General features: G+C 42.4%; 1 protein-coding gene across 4 annotated transcripts; it reads right to left on the bottom strand.

The window, feature by feature from the left end:
- Positions 1-998: 998 nt before the first annotated feature.
- On the bottom strand, positions 999-24,308 carry mast3a (microtubule associated serine/threonine kinase 3a). Of its 4 annotated transcripts, none has more exons than XM_076097452.1 (27): positions 23,857-24,308; positions 21,294-21,382; positions 20,475-20,547; positions 18,506-18,526; positions 18,208-18,286; positions 15,829-15,986; positions 13,324-13,399; positions 12,844-13,053; positions 11,611-11,712; positions 11,368-11,500; positions 10,612-10,694; positions 10,274-10,359; positions 9,712-9,920; positions 9,407-9,545; positions 9,041-9,173; positions 8,780-8,945; positions 8,497-8,598; positions 7,935-8,057; positions 7,588-7,709; positions 7,230-7,429; positions 6,732-6,853; positions 6,446-6,634; positions 5,919-6,142; positions 5,448-5,570; positions 5,124-5,260; positions 4,391-4,575; positions 999-4,273 (listed from the first exon to the last, which is right to left on the bottom strand). In XM_076097452.1, the coding sequence occupies exons 1-27, from the start codon at positions 23,940-23,942 to the stop codon at positions 3,405-3,407; spliced, it is 4,239 nt and encodes a 1,412-aa protein (XP_075953567.1). In that variant the 5' UTR covers positions 23,943-24,308; the 3' UTR covers positions 999-3,404. The 4 variants fall into 4 exon arrangements, with proteins under 4 accessions (XP_075953567.1, XP_075953568.1, XP_075953570.1 ...); XM_076097453.1 differs by having other exon boundaries at positions 7,245-7,429; XM_076097455.1 differs by lacking the exon at positions 18,506-18,526.
- Positions 24,309-24,686: the final 378 nt, after the last annotated feature.

Raw genomic sequence — 24,686 nt, 5'->3', positions numbered from 1 at the left:
ATATATATATGTATATATATATATATGTATATATATATATATATATATGTATATATATATATATATATATATATGTATATATATATATATATATATATATATATATATATATATATGTATATATATATATATATATATGTATATATATATATATATATATGTATATATATATGTATATATATATATATATATATGTATATATATATATATATATATGTATATATATATACATATATATATATATATATATATATATGTATATACATATATATATATATATATGTATATATATATATGTATATGTATATATATATATATATATATATATGTATATATATATGTATATACATATATGTATATACATATATGTATATACATATATATATACATATATATATATATATATATGTATATACATATGTATATACATATATATATATATATATATGTATATACATATATATATATATATATGTATATATATATATGTATATATATATATATATATATATATATATATATATATATATATATATATATATATATACATATATATATATATATATATGTATATACATATATATATATATATATGTATATATATATATGTATATATATATATATATATATATATATATATATATATATATATATATATATATATATATATATATATATATATATATATATATATATATATACACTTCTGGATCTATATTTATATTGTACATAGTAGTTAAATGTTTATGCTTACCTCTGTTCTACTTTGTCCTTGTTTTTATTTAGATGTATATATTTGTTTATTTGTATATTCTGTGTATGTTTAGATTTTGTATGTTGTAGAGCAACATAAAAACTGGAGTCAAATTCCATGTATGCGTACTATGCATACATGGCCAATAAAGCTGGTTCTTATTCTGAAAGATTATTTTTGTTTATGGTGCCACAGACTTGCGTGACTGCATTTACTGTTGTATGAGGGACAAATGACACAACCCTTTGTGGTCCTGGACTTCGTAGTCCCTTTGTAATGCATTTATTTCAAGCACTGTTAAGACAATAAAAAAAAAAAACAATGTCACACCAGTCTGCATCAGATATTTCATAAAGGCCAGTTTGACATTTGGGGACAAGGGGTCGAATGGAGAGCGACAACTTTTTAATACACTAAAACGAGCGTGGAAGAAAAACAAGACGGAGGAGGACAAGTTGTGAAGACATGGAGTTTATCACACACAGGCTGGCAAAAACAGAGAGAAGAGTCGTTCTGACCGCTGGTATGGACTGCTGCTGAGATCTCCAGTCTTCACTTAAGAAAAGTATAAAATGATGATACAACTCAGGGTCAAGAGATACGAAGACTGGTTGGTTGGGGTAAAAAATAAAAACATCAAATCAAAAGAACATACCAAGATGTATATTGCATCAGAAATTCAGGGATAAATCCTCTACAGACACACCGTTTAGTTTCCGCTAAGCAGACGAACAAACTTCTAACTCACACAATCTATCACCACCTTTCAAGGCTTAGTATGTGCTAAACATCCGTTATGAATTCCCATATTAACAGTTCCCTCAATTAGGCAAAAATACAAATGTGTGCCATCATAGAATTTAAGAACACAAAACAAAAGTTTTTCCTTTGTAACAAAAAAGTATCTGAAACGAGACCGGAAGCATTTTTTGGTTACTGATGCAAACTGTTCCTGAATGAAAACAATAAGAAACAGATTCAAAATGGCCACAAAAGTATAAAATGAAGAATACAGAGCTGCAAACCAAATCCTGTATGTGAACATTTCTTAACAAAACTCTCATTTTAAAGCTCAAATCAGTTACTGAGCATCAAATTTAAGAATTCAAGGCCCTTTGGATTTATAACTTCCAAGAGCATTTAAAGAAAAAGTAAAATATGTTTTAAAAATGTGGGAATATTCTACTGGGATGTGAAGCATGCACAATGCTTTGAGGCTGGTCGCAACATGAGATTAGGACCCCGTCACATTACACAACATATCTGAGTCCATCTACCCTTACAAGGTCACTTTCAAAAAACACCATCAACAGCTGTTATAAGGTCCACCATTGTTTATACGACACACATCAACAGCATAGGCTATTAGTACTGCAACACGACTGTTTCCATATCAAAACATACAAAAGGAGACCCCCTCCACTCAGTCCTCCATCCACTCAGGGCCTCGGGTTGAATTTCATTCATTTTTTTGATAATAATTTAACTAAAAACCATGACAAGTCCACACACAGATTTGCACTAAAATGTAAACATTCATTCATAACACGCATTAAAAGAAAACAAGCCAACGGGAACAAGTTTGTTGCATCCACTGTACAATTTTTGAATCCTACGCAGAAGGAAGTCGTCCTGAAACATGAATGTGCTCTAACTGTTATACGGCTACTATGACTTGTGCAAACACTTCAGCTAGACTAGGTTATGGAGCTGGACGGGGGCTTGATTCAACAAAGGTATTAAGAGGATGGCGACAACAGCCCGGTTTCATGGAGTCACGAAGCTTTATCTACAGACCTGTGTGTTGAGCAGGTCATGATTCAAACCTCTGCTAGAGGAGGGACACACTGTTTTACAGGACGGACAGGAAGTGAAAGTAGAGCCCATGCATGCATGAAGCTTCTTATATACAACTACAGTACCTCTTTTCAAATGGTTCCGATGGCTAAACCATACTTTGGCACCACAGCTAGACTTCCAAGTATTAAGAACGTTGATATTTGTTATCCTTCAAAAGAAATGTTCATACGAGGCCTAACTTTGGGATCGCTTAGTTCAAATGGTTGCCTCCACAATCCGTGTGACAGAGAGGCAGAGATTCTATAATATACATTATATGTTGCAGGACAAACACTGCCAGTTTGTTTCAAAGACCCAATCTGAACATGAAACAACACCCAGTTGTAGGCAGGCATTGAGGTATAAAAGAAATATGGTACGATCTTGACTGATGTTTACCTGCCCTCTTCTTCTGCACCTGCTGTAAAACCACACTGAGTGTATGTGTGTGGCTTTTCTCTTGTGCCTTTCCTGAACTAAGAGCAGCTGAAGCGTCCAAGGCATTTTCAACATAAAAAGTCATAAATAGGTTTCTTCATTTAAAACAAAAATATTTACAAATTACATCAGTTACAGGTGCCACAGTGATTTGAGAACCGAGGGAGAAAACAAGCAACGAGGAAGTAAACATAGTTTGGCAGTCACTATTCTGTTAACAGTGTTGCAGGATGCATATATTACCGAGATACATCAATGTTAATTTGTTCTTCCGTCTTCTCAAGCAGTTGCTTGTGATGATTTGGGACTTGGTCACAGTCTTCTGGACACACATGCAAGGCCTTCATATGCAAGTACAGTAGCAGGTCAAAGACTAAAACCCTTCTTTGTCTTTCGACTTGGCTTTCTGAGGTGTTTTTGTACCCTGTGATCCACTTCCTTCCAGCTTCACAGCGGATTCTGACTGGGCCGAGTTGATCCAGGACGCCTTGAACGCTTTCTGCTGCGTGACAGGAAGCGTTGGGCTCGGCATCGCCTCTCTCTCCTCCAAATCATCGAAACTCACTTCCTGCACGGCCTCCTGTTTCTTGAAGGAGTCCCTTCGCTCCGACAGCGCCAGCTTCCTCATCACCACCACCTCATTGGAGTGGTGGTTGCCACCGCGGTGTTGTGGCGAGGCGGTAGCGCGGTAATGCTCGCCGCCTCCACTGGCTGCGTCCTGGTGGCCTCGCTGCCCTCCTATGTACAGACCCTGGCGGCCATGCTCACCGACACAGACGAACCCGGTGGCGGTGTCCCCCTCCAAGTCCTCCAGCCCCTCAACTTCAGACAGAGGCACCTCCATGGTGTGGCGACGGGTGCTGTAGGCCTTCCTATCTCCGTGGTACCCCCCCGTCATCTTGTCTCCCGTCAGCTTCTCTGCCGACTGGACCCTCTTGAGGAGCGGTGACCGCGGCGGTTCTGCACTGCGGGGACGCACAGAATGGCGGGTGATAGTGGGAGGGGACAATGTCTTGCCATGGAAACCCTGTAGAGACTTGGGGTGACTGGGGAGGCAAGATGGAGAGCACTGGGGAGAGAGGGGCTGAGGAGGGGGGATGCAGGCCAGCGGTGAAGGAGGGATACTGGTGGTGGACTTGCAGCGCCCGGCTTTAGTGTAGCGACCCAAGACATGTAGGGAACTGGGACGGGCCTGTGGGACCGGCGAGTTAGGGGAGCTGGAGCAAGGAGATGAACTTGAATCTGACAAAAAGAGAAAAAAAAAAAAAAAAGCATTAGTAGATATTTTTCAAAAGATAAAACGCTAAAAACACAAGACACAAAGAGATTGACAGCTCCCTTTTTTGGGATGCAACTCACCTCCGGAGTGATCAGGAGCAGGAGAGCGACAAGGCGTAGAAGGCCCAGGAGAGAGACTCTGCGTGGGGGAGCCGGAGAGGCTGTCGCTGGATGACTGGTGGAAACCCGAAGAGAAGCTACGACTGCTCTGCATGGGCGGAGGAGGTGTGTGCTTAGACAGCTTCTTCAAGATGCTACGTCGCCGGCTGCGCAAGAGGAAAGAGGTGTCAGGTGTGTGTTTTGTCTATGATATTGTTCTTTGCATGCTTACTTGAGTACAAAGAGTCTCTTTCAATGAGCCAAAATAAAGAGCAAGAGGTGAAACAACAGCCAAAGAAAAAGACACAACCTCCAGAAACATCCATTGAACTGTATTTCATACAACAGCAATTATCAAAGCTTCATCAGTGAATCGGTCTTTTTGAGTCATCGGTTTAGTTTTTTTAAGATTATTTTTGGGTGTTTTTTTTTTTTTAGATATACAGCTAAGGATAGACGTAGGAAGGGGTAGAGAGAGGCGGACGACATGCAGGGGACACAGAACCATTTAAAGTCAAGCTACAAAAAGTCAGTCCAATGCAGTCTCTTAGACGGTCGAAAATGTAAGAAACAAACTTGGAGAATGGAATTTTATGAGGGTTAACTGCAGTCGTCTAAGTTGTCTGAAACGAATACTAAACTTTAGACGGGCGTTCCTAACGTCTAACAGTAATGCAGCTGCTGCTGCGTATGACTTCATTCTCCCCTCATGTACCTGTCCTGTCCGTCCTTCCTTTTGCTCTTCTTGCTGCGTCGGGCCATCTTGGCCTTGTAGCTCGCTTTTCTGGCAGGGCCCAACTTGATAGAAGTGTTCTCCAGTGCAGTAGTCTGCAGGGTCACCCTGTTTCCACTCTGTTGGAAACAGACCATCAACATAAGAGTAGAGCATGATGTGTTATCACTTACACAAAGTATATGTGTCTGAGAAAGACTCAGAAGTACATTTAGACTTTTACCACTTAAAACAGATTGTAATCATCAAAATATACAATAAGCATGCAGAGAAATTACTCAAATGAAAGATACTGTATCCTCGTACCTTGAGCAGGAACTCCACCACCTCGGTGTGGACGAGTCCCTGGACCGACTCCCCATTGACGTGAGTGATGAGGTCACCGGCTTTCAGTCCTGCCTCGTGTGCTGGACTGCCTTCCTCAACACACTGTGGACACAAACACACAACCTCAGATTAAAATGACTGGCCGAGCAACCATCTAATCGGCTGGTACCATGACTGACACCCATGTAATTATTACAACCAAGGTGTTATGAACACATTTATGCACAGCATCAGATAAATCAAAATATATACATAAAAATATAAAGTGCAGAGTTGATTTGGCACAATTAATCAGTCTCTCTAGTCTTGACTTTTAGGGCCATCGAGAAGAAAATCCGAAGACCCCAAAAGTTGTTTTAATATATTATTTTTAGAACTAAATATGTTTCATAATTACACTCCAAATTCATTGAAGATACAACATTTGAGGACTGAGATGAGGACACATACCCAGACCATGTGGTGAACCGTGTAGACGTCGCTATCTCCCATGTAGACTCTGATAGCTCGCAACGCAAATCCAAACCTCTTCCCAGAGCTGTGGATGACCACAGGAGGCCTGAGGCAGCTGATGCTCACGGAGAGGTCCCTGCTGGGGGACGAGTCTCTGGACGAGGGATTGGACGACAGGGACAAGGAGGATTTGGGGCTCGTAGGAGGACCTGCTGAGTCATCTGGATCAGGAGAAGAGGATTAGAAAGGTCAACGGATGAGAGTTTATGGATTGCATGTTAATCGTTAAGTTCTTGCACCAAACTATCATAATACCAATACTAAAAATGAAGGTTATTATACTATATGTGTCATTCTTAGTTAAACAATTGAAATGGGATAACATCATAATTCGTCAAGTGACATCATTTTTTTTTTGGCACAGTATTAGTATTCATGGTTTGTGTGTTTAGTGGGTAAATTAACCAGCATCACGCTGTAGAGGGCACTGTAAACACATAAGTAGTCATTATCATCCCGTCTACCTGGGGTGATGATGAGGGACAGGCCAGAGACAGAGGCAGACTTGGGGACTTTTCCAGCTGAGGGCCTGGGTTTCTCTGGGGTCTCCAGCTGGTGGGAGATGCGCCGGGACGCCCCTCTTCGGAAGGATGGCCTGGTGCCTGTGCTGTTGCTCCGGAGCCGAATGCGCCGCAAGTTGGAAACCATCCCGTCTAGAATCAGGAGGTACAGAGCGTGAGCACTGGTGTTTCATAACTGCTGCATAACAGGAGAAGACAATGTACAGAGACCTGCGTGTGTCGGACTTACCGTCCTCCTCGGCAGAGATGGCGAAGCGAGGCATGATGTCGAGGCTCTGGGTGCTGTTCATCACCAGTGGGCTGGCACTGCGCTCTGACTGGGAGGAGCTGGACGAAGCACGAGGACGCAGACTGACAGGAAAACACAGTAAACATGCAGGATTTCAGTAAATCCTGTACATTCATATTTAGAACTATTGAGTAAGCAACAGTGTTTTCCCTGTGAAAAACTATGGAACATCCATGGAATAACAAAACTCCATAAATCTAGATTCCCTCTATTTGTTTTAGTCTGCGTTGCATTTCCTTACGAGCAGGTGAATGAGCTCTGGTATGTTATACAGTATTGTGTTATTCTAAAAAAATATTCTCATTCTGAATATTAAGTGCTTCATATTTAACGAGAGAGAATTTTACACTTCGATCTCACATATTTCAGAAAGCTGAGGCGAGAATGAGGGCTGGCTGTAATAATTGTTCTCTCATAACAAGGATATCACCCTCTCACGTTTCATGCTCCCACCTCCCCCTGTGTCCATCTGTCCTCCTGTCTCCACTGGCCAAGTGTTTGTGTCCATCGCCAGGGGAGAGGACTCCCCTTCCCTCCCACCGCTCCTCCTTCTCCTCGCTGTGGCTTCGCTCTGACGACGACGACAGGCTCTGGTTGGACGGCGTGGAGGTGGACAGGTGCTCTGAGCTGCTGTACACCTAGAGTTTAAGAAGCAAATGTAGATGTTTAATCAGGAAATCGGGAGGACTGTTTCATCAAAGTTCATACCAATGCTTCATTAAGGTAAGATATTTCTTTTAATGACATATCTAAATATAATGCGTGAAATATTCTGTAGGTGAAGACAAATGAGTACCTTGCTGAAGCGGTGGGCCACAGAGGAGAACTGTCGAAGTTCCAGAGATGATTCATCATCGTTGGTTTCATCATCATCATCATCATTATCTGAGTCCAGGTGACAGTAGCGCTCTGATCGGGCTGTGGGAAACACAATTAAATAACTGTATTAAATAATGAAGAACCGGTGACCCTGTTTTTATCCAAACTATAATGACCAAAAGACGTTACAGTAAAATGAAATCTCTGCAGCCCTCTCTTAGTCCTCTGTCCTCCTGTTGTGGTCTAGGTTTGTCTGTGTACATGCAGACCATAGATCATGAAAGGTGTGTACTTGTCCATAAATCTAACGGCTCTTCCACTTACTGTCAAAGTAGCTGGTGTCGTCCTCAGTCTCTAGTTGAGGTATGAATTCAGCTTTCTGTCTCAGGAGGCCGTTCCAGTCCAAACCCGAGAAGAACATGTGCATCTTCACCTCCGTGGTTCCACCTGGAAAAAAAACAATAAATAAAATCAGACAAAGAAGTTTGTCTTTCATATGTGGGCGTGGTTTACAGCCCCTCCTCAGCCGATTTCTGCACAGTGTCTCCCTTGATACCTTAACATCTCTCTTTGACATACTCAGGTCAATAGTTTCTGGAGCTTTCACCAGTCAGAGCTTTGTTTACCACAGCTCTGCCTCACTCCTGATATCAACTCTCACTATCACAGCTTTCAGGTAAGCATAAAGGTGTTTGTTTTGTATTTGTTGGAAAAATCCTATCAAATGCTGCCACAATAATGGCTCAAATTAGTTTATTTTTAAAGTGAAAGGGCAATTTTAAATAATTTCAACACTTACAGAAGACTGTAACAGTGCTATGCATCTGGGACCTAGCAGGCTGTACTCTATAGGGCCTTGTCCACCATAAGCCCCTCTGCTACCAACCTGTTCCCAGACGGTCCAGAGGGCTCTGTCTCAGCAGTCTGGTGATGAGGTCCTGCGTATCAGCTGGCAGAGCGTCTTCCCCCTCAGGCCAGATGATGTCATCTGGACAAGGAAGCACATACCAGTGATGCAAAGAAGGTATTTAATCACACAGAAACATTGAATAAACCTGAGGTTATGGCCAATAACCCGAGACTAAAATAAACAAAATAATTAAACTTGTATCAGGCAAGATTTATATGTGGAAAAGTCGCATGTGGTGACTCAGTAGCAATGCACTTACCGTTGACCACCTGACCAAAGAGCTGTTCTGGTGTGTCTCCAAAGAAAGGCACACAGCCCACTAAGAACTCATAGAGGGTGATACCCATAGCCCACCAGTCCACTGGCTTCCCATAGCCCTGCCTCAGGATCACCTCTGGAGCAATGTACTCTGGAGTGCCGCACACCTGTAGCAAGGAAAGACAGACGAAGAGAGTGAAGCTCGATGTCAGTTAAGGTCATAAACACAACAGACGAGATGAAAAGATGAGAAGAGACAAACCTGTTTGTCGATGAACTCTCTGGTATCCTTTTCTATATGTCCTTCATACAAGTTGGTGGTCATGTTCATTAGACCGATCTTTGACAGCCCGAAGTCTGTCAGCTTGATGTGTCCCAGGGAGGTGATTAACAGACTACAAAAGACGGAAACAGAAATGTTTCATGGTACATCAAACGCTAACTTCAAAACATAGATCTCAGACTTGGTGAAAAATATCAAAAGGTTGTTTCAGAATATTTTGCTCCAACTTCAAAATGATTGCCTTCAAGACGAGGACAGGTCTAAAAATGACGAGAGCTCGAAAGTACTTAGGTGCTGCCTCAAAGCAGAGAAAGAAAAAGGGAAATATGTGAAATGAGGACTCACTTGTCAGGTTTCAGGTCTCGGTGTACGATGCCGTAGTTGTGAAGATACTCCAAAGCCAGGACAGTCTCCGCAAAATACATCCGAGCCATGTCCACAGGCAGAGGACCAATGTTCTTCAATAGGTTGGCACAATCCCCACCTTAAAGTGCAAAGACAGTATGATTCTGTTTAGGCTTTCTGAATGTCTGACTTTTTTGCATTTACAGATGGCAAAAAAGACTAAAAAGAATATTATATTATATTAGTTTCGTGTGCCATATTCCTGGGAAATAAATGGACATATGCATGGGCAATTCAAAGCTCACCTTCCACATACTCCATGACCATGCAGAGGTGCCTCCGTGTCTCAAAGGAGCAGAACATAGAAACCACAAATGGGTTTTCAGCAAAGCAGAGGATGTCTCGCTCCACAAACACCTGCTGGATTTGGTTTCTAAGCATCAGGTTCTGCCGGTTGATCTTCTTCATGGCAAAGCGTTGACGGGTGTCCTTGTGGCGCACCAGAAACACAGTCCTGCACGGCGGCAGAAAGAAGGGAGGAGGACAAAAGAGGAGAAAGAAGAAGGACAATTACAGGACAAGCAGGGAGTTTATAAGGGAATGAGAGGTACGAAGGGAGATACGTTGAGCGATTAAACAGGGGAAATAAGGTGGAACAAAAGATGAGGAAACATACACATCACTTACTGGGGAACATCAGTTCAGACTTGAAATGAAATTGCCCAGACAAATTCTACGTGTAAACACAAAAATACTACAACAACACATCCTCATTCTAGTTTCTTTTCTGGTTTTATTGGGCTCTCTGTGGTGCCCACAAAGAGACTGAGTCAGTCGGACGCAAACAAAGAAGTCTGTTTTACTCACCCATAGGCGCCATTGCTAATGAGCTTGATAGTCTCAAAGTCGCTCTCCAGTGGTTTCCTACGAGGAGGGGTGGAGCCTGCTCGGCTCTGAATCACACACGTCCCAAAAGAAAACAGAAGGAAAATAACAGGAACTTAGTTGCTGCATGACTTCTGAAAATCATGAATTCCTGCACTTTATGATGTTATTGTGATAATGTGTCTGCCTGTATTAACAAGTGCTCTATTCCCCACTTAAGCTGTATTTAATACATTGTAATTAACCCCGTCAGTGTTTTATATTTCTTCAGTGCAGCTACCATTGCCTTTAAGCAACCACTGTTGAATATAAGCTTATACCTGAGATGTTGCCTCTCCCGCGTCATCAGACTCTCTGCTGGCCGCTCTGTGAACCGGACTCGTCTGCTCCAGATGAACCATCTCTGTAACAGCAGCAGACACAGCGGTCAAACTCCTTTCAGTTTAAATGAAATAAGACAGTAAGTGCTTATTTAACTGTTTTCAAATGATACAAACTGTCTAAGGATGCAAAACAAAAATGAAAACTGTCACTGTACCCAAAGCATACTTTTATATTATATATATTGTTTACATCATTACTTTATAATGTCTCAGTTCTGTTCACTGATTAAATGTTTTCAAAATTCAGCTGAATTATGCTCTACTCGACTTGAATGTCATACAAAGCAAGCCTTACTGTAGAGAGCATTTTATTTTAAAGCTGTGCAACAATAAGAACAGATACAATAAAAACTCAAAACCAAGTAGAAAGAGTAGTAATACGTTCAGTAAAGTGCAATAGATTATACAGTAAGTGCCTTCAGGACACATTTAAGGTTGTGCCTTATTTTATTGAAAACAATAAAATGTTGTAATGCATAAAATTCTACATAAAAATAAGAATAATTACTGCAACAATGAAAATGTCAGTAGGAATAGTGCCACAAGCATTACTGTGTCCCAGTGAAATTTGTTTAACAAAGTTAGTTAAAATAAGCAAGAAGTACAATTCATCCGAAACAAAGTATCCTAAAATGCCTAAATAGACAGTTTAGAAGGTAAAATACCAAATAATAATAATAATAAACGCCGCACCTTCCAAGGGATCCCTGGTGAGGCCGAGCTGGCTGATGATGTATTTGGGAATATCAGTCTTGATGCCGTGGCCCACCTTGGCTTGACCCTCTGCAGCCTCCAACCGTTGGTAGAACTCCTCGGGATCAAACTCCTGTGTTGTGATTTTTTGGTTGAGTTATTTTGTTCAAGCTGATGAGCGTCGTGTTGATATTGTGTCACTCCTGTACCCATGATGCAGTGTGTGCCAGTGGTGAGTCTTACCAGACACTCCAGGAGCCTGGCCGGCCTCGAGATGATGATGAGAATCTTCTTGACCAATTTGGTGATGACGGTCACCTCCTCGCTCTCTGATCGCTCATACGCCTGATCGGCAAAGGACAAAGGGCGATGGATTATTATTTTTGACTTAATCCAATTGGCCAATGAGCCGTGAGGCAGCGCATCCCCACCCACAGAGGCCGCTTCTGCACTTTGGCTCATATTATTTTTAGCATCCATTTCATCTTCTCACACTATCTGTTAGCGATTCAATAGATATAGGTATTTTGTGCGGCCTTGTCCGATTCATAAATATTAGGAAACACTTGCGAATACACTTTTATCGACACTCATTGTGTCCATATCTTGGTCTAACATTGCCTTGCCTTGGTCAAACAGCAAGTTCACTGCCACTGTGTTAGAGGTGGTGTCAGAGTGATTCCAGCAGTTTAGACAGCTGAACCACTTTGAAACAGGCTCTGTGTTTTACCCATTCAAATGTGTTACAAGATTTGCTTTTTTTTTTTTTTTTTTTTTTTTTTTTTTTTTAAAAAGGTGCAGTCTTTCAAAAGCTGCCAAGAAAAACAGTGTTACGAAACTGCAATTATAATTCCAGAGAAGAACTAGCGAGCACAGGGACAAAATCAAACATTTTAACATGTGACAGCAGGGACCGTTTGCTTAAAATAAATTCCCTCTCTAAGCTGGAAAACCACTTTATTGGCAAGATGGAAGAATAATTACAGAATTGTGGCTTTAGTGGAAATTATAGACAAAATAATGTCTATCCCTGTTGTACTGTAGGATGAACTAAGCTACCAAGAGACTGGATGAACAGAAGAAAGCACTGCATCGACTATGCTAACTGTAGCTGATAAATCTGTAATCTGCTCTGCAGGAGGCAGCATGTGCTGCAGAAACATTGTTGCTAGAGAGGTTATGTAAGAAATCATTACATAACACTTGACCACTGCACAGATCAAAGTATGCATATAAAATGACAACACAATTACTGACCAGTGAACTGGAAACAGCACTGAATGATAACACATCATACATTTCAATGTAATGTGTCCAGTAAAGCTACAGCACGCAATGTCCTGGAGGGATATCTGAGCTGCAAACAATCAGAAATCCACTGATGATGTCTTAGGAGGAACAAACACTGGCTCCACAGTTGCATGGCTGAATAACAATCCCAAACAAACCCATCTGGTAAAGATGAGAAACACTCACCTCGTGCAGCAGCTTCTCCAGTTTCTCCTGCAGCTCCACAAAGTACCTGGAGGTGACCAGGCCTTTCTGGGACTTGTCCAGACAGTCTCTGGCGAGCTCCACCAACTGGTGCTGAATGAATCCCAGCACCCCGTCAGCCAGGGGCAGAGTAGTGCCGGGGGATAACTCTGCAATGGTGTCGAGCAGCCGACACTCCATCTGGGCCGTCGCCTGCGAAACAACCGAGATGGAGGACTTCATTTAACACACGGTGACAGCAGTATTGTATTAACGGTTCCTTTTAACTTGGTCCCCCCCCACAGGTGAGCGAGTCAGGACTTGGACTTTGCCGGGAGTGTTCTCCTGTCCTGGTTTCCATGAGTAAAAAAAAAAACGCTCAAGCGCACGCTGGTAGATAGCCTTTTAACATTGAGATGCATTTGCAAGCTGAACATGTTGAACAAATACGAGTCAAAGAGAGAAAGAAAGCGCCGACTATACCTTAGGAAAGCGTTCTTTGTAGACATGATTCATCATGACAATTTCGTTGTCAAATGTTCCACAGGTCCGTCCAGGGCTGGAAGAAAAAAATACAACCAAAACATTAAATATCATGTGTTTGCACAGATATAGTTCATCATTTATAGATGCTAAATTTGAATCATACAAAACAAAAACACATTTGCAAACTGATCATGGGGGTGGAGGAGAGAGGCTTACGTTACAGATGTTAAAAGTTACTTGCACTTCAAGCTTCAGTCTCGTTAAAGCTACATCAAATCTACAAATGTCTTACGAGTAAATTGCAAATGTTTGACTGAAGGTGTTTACTGCCATCCCGGGTCACAAACACAGCATGTTTGAATATAACACGAGTGCGATTCAGATCAGGTTGTCATCTGTAGTATCCGTGACCACATCTGTTGTGTGCACAGGGCTTCAGTTACGAGCGGGCACCTTTAAAACTGTCCGGACACATTACAAATCAATCCCAAATGTTGGAAGTAGCTATACTGGGAGCCTCTATACATCGCATACTACAAATAACAATATCAATAGTAAAGTGACACGCACTTTACTATTTCTGGGTGACACAACAGTTGCAGTTGCTCAGGGAACTATTTGAGGGCAATAAGAAACGCTTAACACACCCTCTTGAGCTATTCTAGAGCCACATAGACACTTGTCGGTATTCCTTTTCCACAGTCAACGCGTGCAGTAATTTAGATGTGTTTTTGATAGCATTACAAAAGTCAAAAGCCTGGTGGAGTTTTCTCTCTTTAAAAAAATATTAGAGGGTTTGTGGAATCTTATGTTCCATCTGTAAACAACTGATCAGGGGTCAAATTAAGAGACCATCTGTAAGAAAATGCTAAGTAATGCTATGTATAAGTATATTTGCTGTGTATGAAGTTCAATATATATATATATATGTGGCATGGGCAGGGACACGTCACAGAAAAAACAATCCCATCAAATTGTTACAACACCCTCCACAGCCCATTATTAAAGTCTCCAGCAACCTCAGAACTCCTCCCGACAACAGCTATTTAGAGGGCTTGTATAAGTGTTTAATGAGAGCGGCCATGTTAAATGATGAGGCAACGTGATCCCCTAGATTTGCTAATCCAGGGTTAACCAGCACAGAGGACCACATAAAATAATTATTGCACCATATATATCCAAATACTTCCAGCCAGTGTTTCATTATTTCTAATCATAAATGACAAATGTTACGGAAAGTCAGGCTTTTGTTGGTTTGAGGCTGAGCAGCTTTCTTACCAATTGTGCTTGTTTACGTTTCTGTGTACAGCTCTGCTACGAAGGACCACACTTATGCTAACTGCAGGTTTGCAGGTACTGTTTAACAGTCATAAAAGTATTTCAAATCCATGTTTGGGTAAGCAGCTGTGTAATAGAGAGAAGATGTACAGGGGTCTGTCTCTACTGCTCATTATATTCCTGAAGAATCTGGAGGTGGAAGTCTTTCTCTTGCTCCACAGCTAGCGTCAGCTAGCATCTTCAATTAGTGCAGCAGCAGTTTCCAAGCACAGCGGAGCAAAAGCAGAGTCACATGGCAGCTATGGTGAGACACGCCTCTCGTCTGGGCCAAAAAACCCACAAGTAAATGTTAGCTAAGAGGAAAATGACGATCTCAGACGAGAAGCTTTGGTTCAATAATGAAAAATACAAATGGCAGACATGACTTTGTCTCTCCTCTTTGGTTTCAACTCATGCCATTGATGTTCAACCTGTAGCTATTCAGTTACCTGTTGAACTATGCGCATACATAAATACTTAGCTTGGCTAACTAGCTAACCAACCCAGCTTGAATGTAGTTTAGCCACACTCAAGCTCAGGTGTGTGAGGTTTTACTTTTTATGAGCTGTGAGTAGCTCCTCCATTTTTGTTGTGTCCTGCATTGTGGGAAAATAGTGTCAACACAACACCACATTAAATGTAAACAGTAGCCTTTGCTGCAGGTACACTAAAGTACTTTGATACTTTTACAGTGTAATCACACTACTTCTTTAACAGCGATGAAAGCAGTGACAGGTCTCTTCTCTCTTTGGGGCGTAATTTCAACATTTACCTCCAACATTAGCCAGTAGAGGTGCGACTCTTTAATAGTGTACGCCTTCTTCTTCTTTTGGTTTCATCTATTCAAACCAAACTAATCTGATCAAATTATCACTTCTCCAAGTGGATTTCAGTGTGACAGAAATGTTTATGAGACAAAGACGAACAGTATTTACACTGGGTGTCTCACACATTTTGTTGACTAATCGATTAGTTGATTTAATCGACAGAACTGTGTCTCTCCACAAAGGATTTTTGTTTACAGATATGTGCTCAAAACATTCTTGGAAATACGTCATTCAGTATGAAAAAAGCATAAGAAAGGACTAATCGATTAAAGAAATCTTAAGTCAACTAAAACCAGGTGGGCAGCCCTCCCTCTCACCTGTACAGTGTTGTTACGGTTCAACTCAAATCAAACTCTACCTGAGACTGCGAGAGCGGAGCCTGGCGGGAGGCGAGGCGTGTGCTCCTTCTTCGTCCGCCACACTCTCAGTGCTCCGGAAATGTTTGAACAGGAAGTGGAGATCATCTTGCGTGGGCTGGAAGGGCAACTGGTGCAGTAACTCCTGGGAAGAAGAGGACTGTGGGGGGGGGGGGGGGGGGGGGGGGGAGAGAAATGGGGAATTTTAAAAGAGAGACGTAGAGAGCGGGAAAGAATAGTGCACACAGGTCAGTGTCCTGCAATTTATTGTAAACATGTAATAAAAACAATAACCACGTCTGTCTTTAATTTGCACATTTGTATCCATATCACGTTGTGCTTCTGCTGCTTTGATGATAGAACATCCTGTGTCACGCCACCGCTCTCTCAGATTCACTCATTATTCTGTTAACGCTCAGAGTCTTAAGGCTTTCATGCTCCACCATAGATCGGAATTAGACGTAACGCCACAACAAGGACAAGCGGAGAAAAGCTGCAGTAAAGTAAAAGATCATAAATCCCTTTAGTATTAAAAACGACTCTGGGGGCTTTAGTGTTCTGCTCTCCTAAAGCAGGATGATTTTTCTCCCCTTGCTGCAGCATGCCCCGAGGCCCGCAGCAACGGCTGTTGTGTTGGCCATGCGTGCATTAGTTTTCTCTTTCCAAGACAAAATGTGTGACACGCAGCCTGGAATTTATGAGAACTCCCATCTGGCTTGGGGTCTTGTGTTTCACTGGAGGAAGAGCAAAGAGAAGAGTGGCTCATCTGACTGTAGGAAAAGAGACCGAGTCTAACAGAGAGGGGAAAAGAGTGAAAGGAAAACAGAGAGAAAAGCACACAGAGTAACAGAACATAGGAGGAGGAGGAGGAGGAGGAGAAAGATACTCTGAGGAGGAAACCAGAGACGGTTCAGCAGCGAGCGAGAGCAGCATAAAGACCTCACTGACAGCGGGCCTGAAAAGGGGCATTGTGTGGGGAACGCTGACCTCACCGTCTCAAAGCCATGTGGTTGGCCATACGAAATTACAGCCGTGACATTGGAGAACGGATATTGTTTTTACAGCCAACTGGAGTTTTCAGCGATGACTTTCGAGACCAAATCTCAAGCTAATCGACACAGAAACCGTCTACAAGTAGCCGATGGGTGTAGCCGGGCAGCACGTCGCACTTCCTACGTTTTGACTTTTCCCCAAAAGGATAAGCCGAGGGAGGAAATGTGGACCGCTGTACAGTCCCGACTCATGTGTGAAGTCATCCAGGAAAAAGAAACCAACGCATTTCAACAAGAGCCGTGTTATTATAGTGATAAGACTTATAATTCCTGTACTTTCCCTCGGTCAGAAAAGGGCAAATCAGTCATTTATTTAACAAGTTTATTAATTCAACAGCAAAATACTTTATTGTTGAAAATAAACACGGTATGGAGTACAATTCTGTGTATTTTAATGGTCATCTATGTATAAAACTGTCCGTCTATAATATAAATCATTCCAGGAAAACACATCTGAAGATTCATTCCTATTTCCTGCGATGAAAGGCTGACGATGGAGCGATGAGTCATCGTTGAGACATGTCCTGTTATGACTGAGTCATTAAAAGTATAGCACCCATTTTCCAGTCAGCTGTTTCTTATCAATCAAGAGTATGGTCAACTAGACAGTGTTGTGATGATGGGGAGGTTTTCCCACCTGCCTCTGAGAATGCTCTCCGTGTCTTTATCTGCATCTGTTGAACATATGATCTCAACTGTATGCCGTCTGCAGAGGCCACCGGGTCAGTGCGAAGTGACACCGGATACTCGGGTTTTAAAAAGTTTGTTTCTGAAGAACGGAGGCGGATCAAAACAGCCATTTCTCGTTATCTACCTCTATGTTGTCCATTTATGCTCAGTAATTGTGAGGCGCTTATATTTCCTGGCAAAATATGGTGAATTAGAGAGCGTCACTTTCAACTTCTACAAGACGAGCTGAATCTGCATCACTTTACTCGAGATAATAAATATGCCTGCAGTCTTTTGCTGCGAGCGGTTTGTCACAGGGTATAAAACACCACTTTCACAGCTCATCTAAAGCATGGTCCAGGTGCAGAGCCCTTATGTAATAGATCTCACTCTGTAAACTGGGGGTCTGCTGTAAATCAGCAAGGACTTATTTCCAAGACCGTGTGCAATCTGATGGGATTTACAGTTCAGTCAGTCAGCACCTTAAGCTCACGAGACACCACGGCCCCCGTAAACTGATTGATACACCGAGTAGAAGTAACACGGGGTGCTAAACGGTCCCATGACAGTGGTTTGGAAAGGGGTCGAATATCTGATGAGGGTAAGAGACGGACCTGAGGACAGACATTGAGAGGAAAACAGAAAGAGACTTCAGCTTACGGATACTGATGAACTGGGTGCATTGGTGCAGTATCCAGACGAGGGGACCGACGCCACAGACCACCTTCGCCCGTCCACTCTGCAGACACAAAACAGAGACATGCTGCTCAGCGGTAGCTCCCCATCACACATGAAACCTGCACATACCGGCTGACTAGCTCCAATCTTCAGAGCTTCGCCTTTTCAAAACCTGCATTTTATTATCAATAGTACCATGCAAGTTTAACTCGATAACATCTGATGCTTGAGACTGTGTCGATTAAAAAAAAGAAGAAACGCCAGATTGTCGTTTTCTTACCTTTCATTGCGTGCCAGTTGGCTACACAGATGCAAAAAAATGAGGAAGACACAAATAAAGAAGGAGAAAGAGAAAGAGAGGAAGAGGGGCGGGCGGAGACACAAAGCGAGAAAGAAAAGAAACACTGTTTAATGATCGTGACAGAGTACGTCTGGCTGTCAGTCATAGCACTGTTTGTCTGTCACAGCTCGCAGCTAGTGGCAGTCTGCTGCTGAACACCTGCCAAGCTGCCCTCATCCCTCATACTGCAGCACAGAGCTGACTCCTGACTCATTACACACACACACACACACACAATGCCTAGTGCATGTCGTTAAACACCCAAATGAGAGAACTACTACAAACAGAAAAACCTAAACTTTTTTGGGGGTGTGACATTTCTACGTGTACACCTCCTCTGTATCCGTTGCCCTTCCACTTCTCCACTCAATAATAATAAGGTCCTGCTCTGAGGACGTGGCCTAGAGTCCCTCACTGATTCAACCTGTGATGACAGGGATGGTCAAATGTTTTCTCTCACGAACCTGCTCTTGGGGACACGCAGCAAAGTCAGGGGTGACGCAATGAAGTTGGACGGTTCTGCCCAAAATGTGACTGACATCTGAGGATTAGTCGGGTGAATAAGACGTCTGCGTTTCATATCCGATATGCATGTCATCCGCTATGTCTAGCTTATTTAATTAAGGTCCTGCAAGTCTTAGGAGGATAGAAGCTAAGGTTAAAAACACAGTTTGGAATCAATGCCTACGGGTGTAAAAGGAGAAAAAAAAAAAAGTGTTAAAACCTCAAGGTTAAAAAAAGAGCATCTTTAACGGTGAAGAGGGAGCTGCAGCTAACCTCTTATACCTCACCCATGAGGTGGTTCCTTGTCATTCCTTCATTTGCATTAAGGAATACATCTTTAATCTTTACGTGTGTGTGCCAGCTATTGCGTGTCTGGCTCTTTCACGTTTATTTGACAAAATAATTGCACACACACAGCGAGGCTATACAGCTCGTGTGAATAACAAATAAACCCAGTGGAGCTCTCAAAAGTGCAGCCACAGCATCGGTCTGCGCACTGGCAGCTTTAAAAAGTCTCAATAAATATAGATGAGTCATGCGGGCTCGTGCGTGGCAATTCTATCAGGAGGCCTCCCGTCTCCTTCCGGCACGGCAACATTAAATGCTAATTCAGAACACATGATATATCAGATAAGCAGCGCGTACATTTAAAGTACCTTCAGTGAGAGAGAAGCAGCTCAGTATTTTGAGGGTACTAGTTACAGCTACTTTTCCTCTAAAGCCCAGTGAGTCTGTACACAGCTGTAAGACGCGTGATGAGAGGGCAAGCGTTGCAATTCCTCCCCATAATCACAGACGCCCTGAGTAATGAGTGTGTGCAACGACTAGCTGCCTTAATTGGCTTAACAAATGCCAAGGCCCGTGTCCAGCAAATGGCCCTGGGGCCTCTTCGCCGGTTGGACTTGCTTCTCCATTGCCTCATTTCAACTACAGGGGCAAAAGGAACAAACCAGGGCACAGTCTTCACTCATGCTACTCAAGTTTCCTCCAAAGCCAAGTATCTTGGGTTATTCTTAGCATGTTTTTTATTGTACTTAGCTTCAAATAAGTGAAAATTATTAGTTATGCTCTGCTTAATTTTTTTGTTTTTGGTAAATTGGCGTTTATCTCTTGTGTTTTGAACTTAAGCTGACTACAATCATGTCATCTTTACAGGAAGAAAGATGAACCTACTCTAATGTTAACGCTGAGGTTGGTAATCTTAAGAACAAGCGAGAGTAAGCTAGATTTTAAAAATCATCCAACAGAGAAAACCCAGGCAACTCTTTTCCAATGACAGTAGTACTAATTATCATCCTACTCATTTTTCAGTTGTTGTAAGAGGCAGGGAAACTACTACTGTGGTAATGTGGCTGGACTCAGGTACCCTAGAACAACGTGATATTAAAATTGAGTTAATTCTTACCTGCGGGCAAACTGGAAGTTGGCCGAGGTGCTGGCAGAAACATTTCTGGGGCTTTCTGAAGGGCTGCTGCCAGCTGAAGAAAGAAAACAAACTTTATAAAATGAGCATAAACTAATTTAAAATGTGTATGACTGTGCGTGTGTGGTTAATCATTCCACTAGCTGTCCCCTTGTTTTACATGGTCAGTTTGAAATACACTCTATGATCATTTTGCAACTGATTTTACTTCACAGCTCAACCTGAAACCGTGTTTTTTAAACTGCAGTAACACACCCACAGAGGTTAACTAGTCCTCCTCCCCGCCTAATCAAAGAATCTCAGTTTCAGCAGACAGCCGGGACTCCTGATGTTGATCACACCACTTAAAAGGGTCGCTAAAGGCGTTTTCATGCCAGCAAAGCACTGCCACACCCTGAATCACTTAAAAATAAAATGGGTTAGAGAATGAATGAGTCTCTAATAAAGCACTTCAGGCACCTGGATGAAGGAATGAGATGCCTCGAGGAAGCTACATGAAAGATATCATCATGAAGAAAACTACTGTATCTCTTGTGCACATTATGATCCAACCGCAACGGAAACTTGATGAACACACCAGAGGGAAACCAGTGCTAGTCGTGTGACTTAGGCTGAAGGCACATACACTAAACAAAAAAAAGCTAATGTGGTGGTCTCATTCCGTCTTCATCGGCTCGTCTTGTTTTCCATGTTATCATCCGGTCTATGTAAAGTACGCGTTATGAGCCTCTGGTCTAAATGCTAAAACAGTATCGCACACTGAGCCGAGCAGACACGCGAGCATAAACAACATGCAAGTACCTGTGGCAAGTGGGAGAGGTGAAAGAGGCCGGGAGAGCGTGGGCGACGGGGTCCCGACCGCCAAACTCCTTCTCTTGTTGTTACGGGAACTGTGAGGAGCAAAAACAAACAGCAGAGAGAAAGCATTTGCTTATTGCTCGAGGTAATTATAAACACAATCGTCTTTTATCAGGGCAGTAAAAAGTCAGGTAGAATAAAAACAGTCCACCTATGAACTTGAGTTGTTGATCGCGATAAGGAAAACAATGATAAATGTAATGATACTAGTAGTGGTGTTAATACACATATACACACGCATAGCTACAAACATGTGTGTATGTTAACATACAAACACAATGTACAGTGTATTTACATTTGACTAATGTGCAGGAGTTACCAAAATAATGGAAATATACCGACATAAATCAACATCCTGTGAATAATGAGTTGGACTATGTAGTAAAGTATTACATTCACGTATCAACGGTGATCAGATGATGTGTCTCCTGTGTCCGAAAGTATTTTCATGTGAGAATATGGGAAACATCTGGAAAGAGTAGTGACTGTACCAGTGGGAGCAGCTGATCCTATGAAAACAGCCGTGGCAGGTTGTTATACAAATAAATAAAAAGAAGTATGTGGACCCAATGACTCCCATGACATAATATGCTATCCACAGCATTAAAGATCCATGACCACAGATAGACAACACAAACCGATCTATAGGCAAGAAAATCAATGACCAGATTGTTTTTTTGGTTCAGCAGTTGTCAAACTTTTTTATATAGCTGTTGTTTTCCTTCAGCCCTGCTGGTTGCTCCACTTTGTTGGACCAGTTTTGTTCAAGTGTGGTATATTTTGTTAGAATTCATTACATTGCCATTGCTCAGCTTTTTCTGATGAATGCAAAAAAAAACAAATCAGTCAACTCCTCTTTGGAGCTCCTGTAAAGAAACCTTTTTCTTGGAAAGGTGATGACTGGCAGACCTGTTTAAAAGCTGGCAGATGCTACTAGGTGGCGTTTCTCTGAGCATGAGTCACCCACAAAGATGCCAGTGTAATTAGGATGTTGTCACTTTTGTTTTCAAATGATACTTTGTCCATTTCCTGTATATGTGTGCATATATGGTGCCTGGAGGTGCTCTGTATGCCGGGTGCTCACTCGAAATGTGCCAAAGTCTTCATATAGAATAGACTTCGGGCTCTGTTTTTCATTTATTTTAACATTCCCCACTAAACTGGATATAATCCCATCGCGATCTCCGTTTCAGCCATCTCCCTTTCTCTCTGGCAATGACCTAAAATAATCGAGGGTCTGAGACGACAACAACAAAGCCTGACGTTTCTGGGTCGATGCCGAGGCGGATTCAAACAGTATATGGCCCCCAACCCAAATAGACTCAAAGCGGCAGCGACGGCACAGCAACAGGGAGAAGGGAGAGCCAATAAATGCTCGACTTTGGCTTCAACGACACACCAACCACAGGAAGATGCTGTGCATGAGCACTATCTTCTTCTTATGGGGAAATAAATAAACAGACACCCTTTTCATACTATAGAGCCTGGGCAAATTTGGCATGACGCCTCACTTTATCACACCATGACCAACACTTGGCCACTCATATTTGAGAACAACAATAGTGGCTTGTAGGGGCCGTGCAGGCAGCCATGTAGCATGATGAATGTGGGCCACTGAGAAGCAGGCCTGCGTGTTTCACATGGCTGCTGATGGTGAAGGACTGCATTTATTCACTGAGCTCCATTCAAAGTCACGCTGTGTTGAATGGGTTAACACGTCTGAACCAAAGCTACATGGAAAAAAGGGGGATAGTGTTTGACACTAGCGGGCAGTTAATGGTGAGCACACATATATTGTGCATACATTTAGAAGATGAGAGGGGCTTCTTAAGATTTAGCTCATTAGCAATCGGTCTTGCAGTGTATGCCATTGACAGCAGCTACAGCAGACTCACAGTGTACTAGAGTCACAACAGAACGACGTTTGCAGTAGAATACTGCGATTATGACTAAGGGAAAATTTAAAATCCATAAATTACCATTAGGTCACAATGAACGCATTGATTGCCAAAGACGCACGGAGTCCCTACAGGACGTTAAAGGCTAATTGTACAGCTCTACTTTGTGAGGGCTGATTACATTTATCTTCGCAGTTAAAAGCACATCTCCAACGCTACAGTCCCACACCAGTGTATCGATCCGCACTGGGACTCTATGTCGCTTTATGCGACAGCTGGTAGCAGACAATGCAGTCTAGCCCCCGTACACAACACTCTACAATGGCCACGTTTCTCCGTCGGAAACAAAAACTAGGGCGGATGTAGCCGCAGCCGACACATACAGTAACGTACGGCTACCGCAGAGAGCACACAATGGCATGATCAGTCTGAGCTCTGGTTATGTTACCATACACGGTTTGGGGCGCGTTTACGTGCCGTGAATCAATTAGGTAAACATACACGTTCAACACATTGACATTTGTCAACGAAATACAGGCAAGCTCGGACGTTGGCGCTGTTGCATACAGCCACAGATTCATTCAGCAATCCTATAATGTTTCCTTTACCTTTTCGACCTTTTCATCATGGCCCCAGTCACAAAACTAGTTTTGTAGCTCGGCAACACGGTCCAATAGTAGTTCTGGTCAGACATGTTGATGGCGGTGACCGATAAATCCAATCCAGATATAAGAATTGTCCTCTTGTTAGAGTGGGAGCATCATGTTGAGCGGTCTCTCTCTGGAGGAGTTGTTACCGTTGGTGGTGGTTAGGCCAGTACGCAGTGTACGACTGCTGGGACTCCGTTTAGCTTCGCTACAAACTGACCCCAGACCCGCGGCTCGGCAGCTCGGTGATGATGCGCGTCTGCACTGGCCATGTCCGCCCTGACCCCTTTCTCTCCGTTACCGGCACAATTTCCGAAACAGACCGTCTACCGCGGGATATGACATTATCCAGTGATATCTCAGCCAAAATAGAAGAGTGATACAAACTTTCCAGTCGCACCAGCAACGCTGTAACGCGCAGCCGCGTCAGCGCGCGACGAAGGGAGGAGGGACTAGTGACGCCTTCAAGTACTGCCGGAAACATAGGTGTTAACGACTTGAACGCAAATAAACCACCCGGTCGAAAAACAGAAAGGAGACTGAGGAATTGTGTATTTCCAGCGTTATCGGCATTCAAACGTTTCAAACATATATGAATGTAAAAACGTGTATAGCAAGTTGCATCTAGGATACAATTTCACGAGTATGAAGGATGCATTTTTGTAACCAGGTAATATTGAGATCCTCATGAGATTCTTACATTTTAAAACATACATTTGTGATAAAACTGAAATCATATATTTTCTGGGTCACGGTGGCAGCAGACTAAGCAAGGTAGTCCAGATACAATC

This window comes from Anarhichas minor, unplaced genomic scaffold (assembly GCF_050575085.1).
Source record: "Anarhichas minor isolate MPS153535 unplaced genomic scaffold, ASM5057508v1 ptg000024l, whole genome shotgun sequence".
Lineage (NCBI taxonomy): Eukaryota > Metazoa > Chordata > Actinopteri > Perciformes > Anarhichadidae > Anarhichas > Anarhichas minor.
The sequence above is the reverse complement of the archived record's forward strand: the minus strand, read 5'-3'. Positions and strand labels throughout refer to the sequence as shown.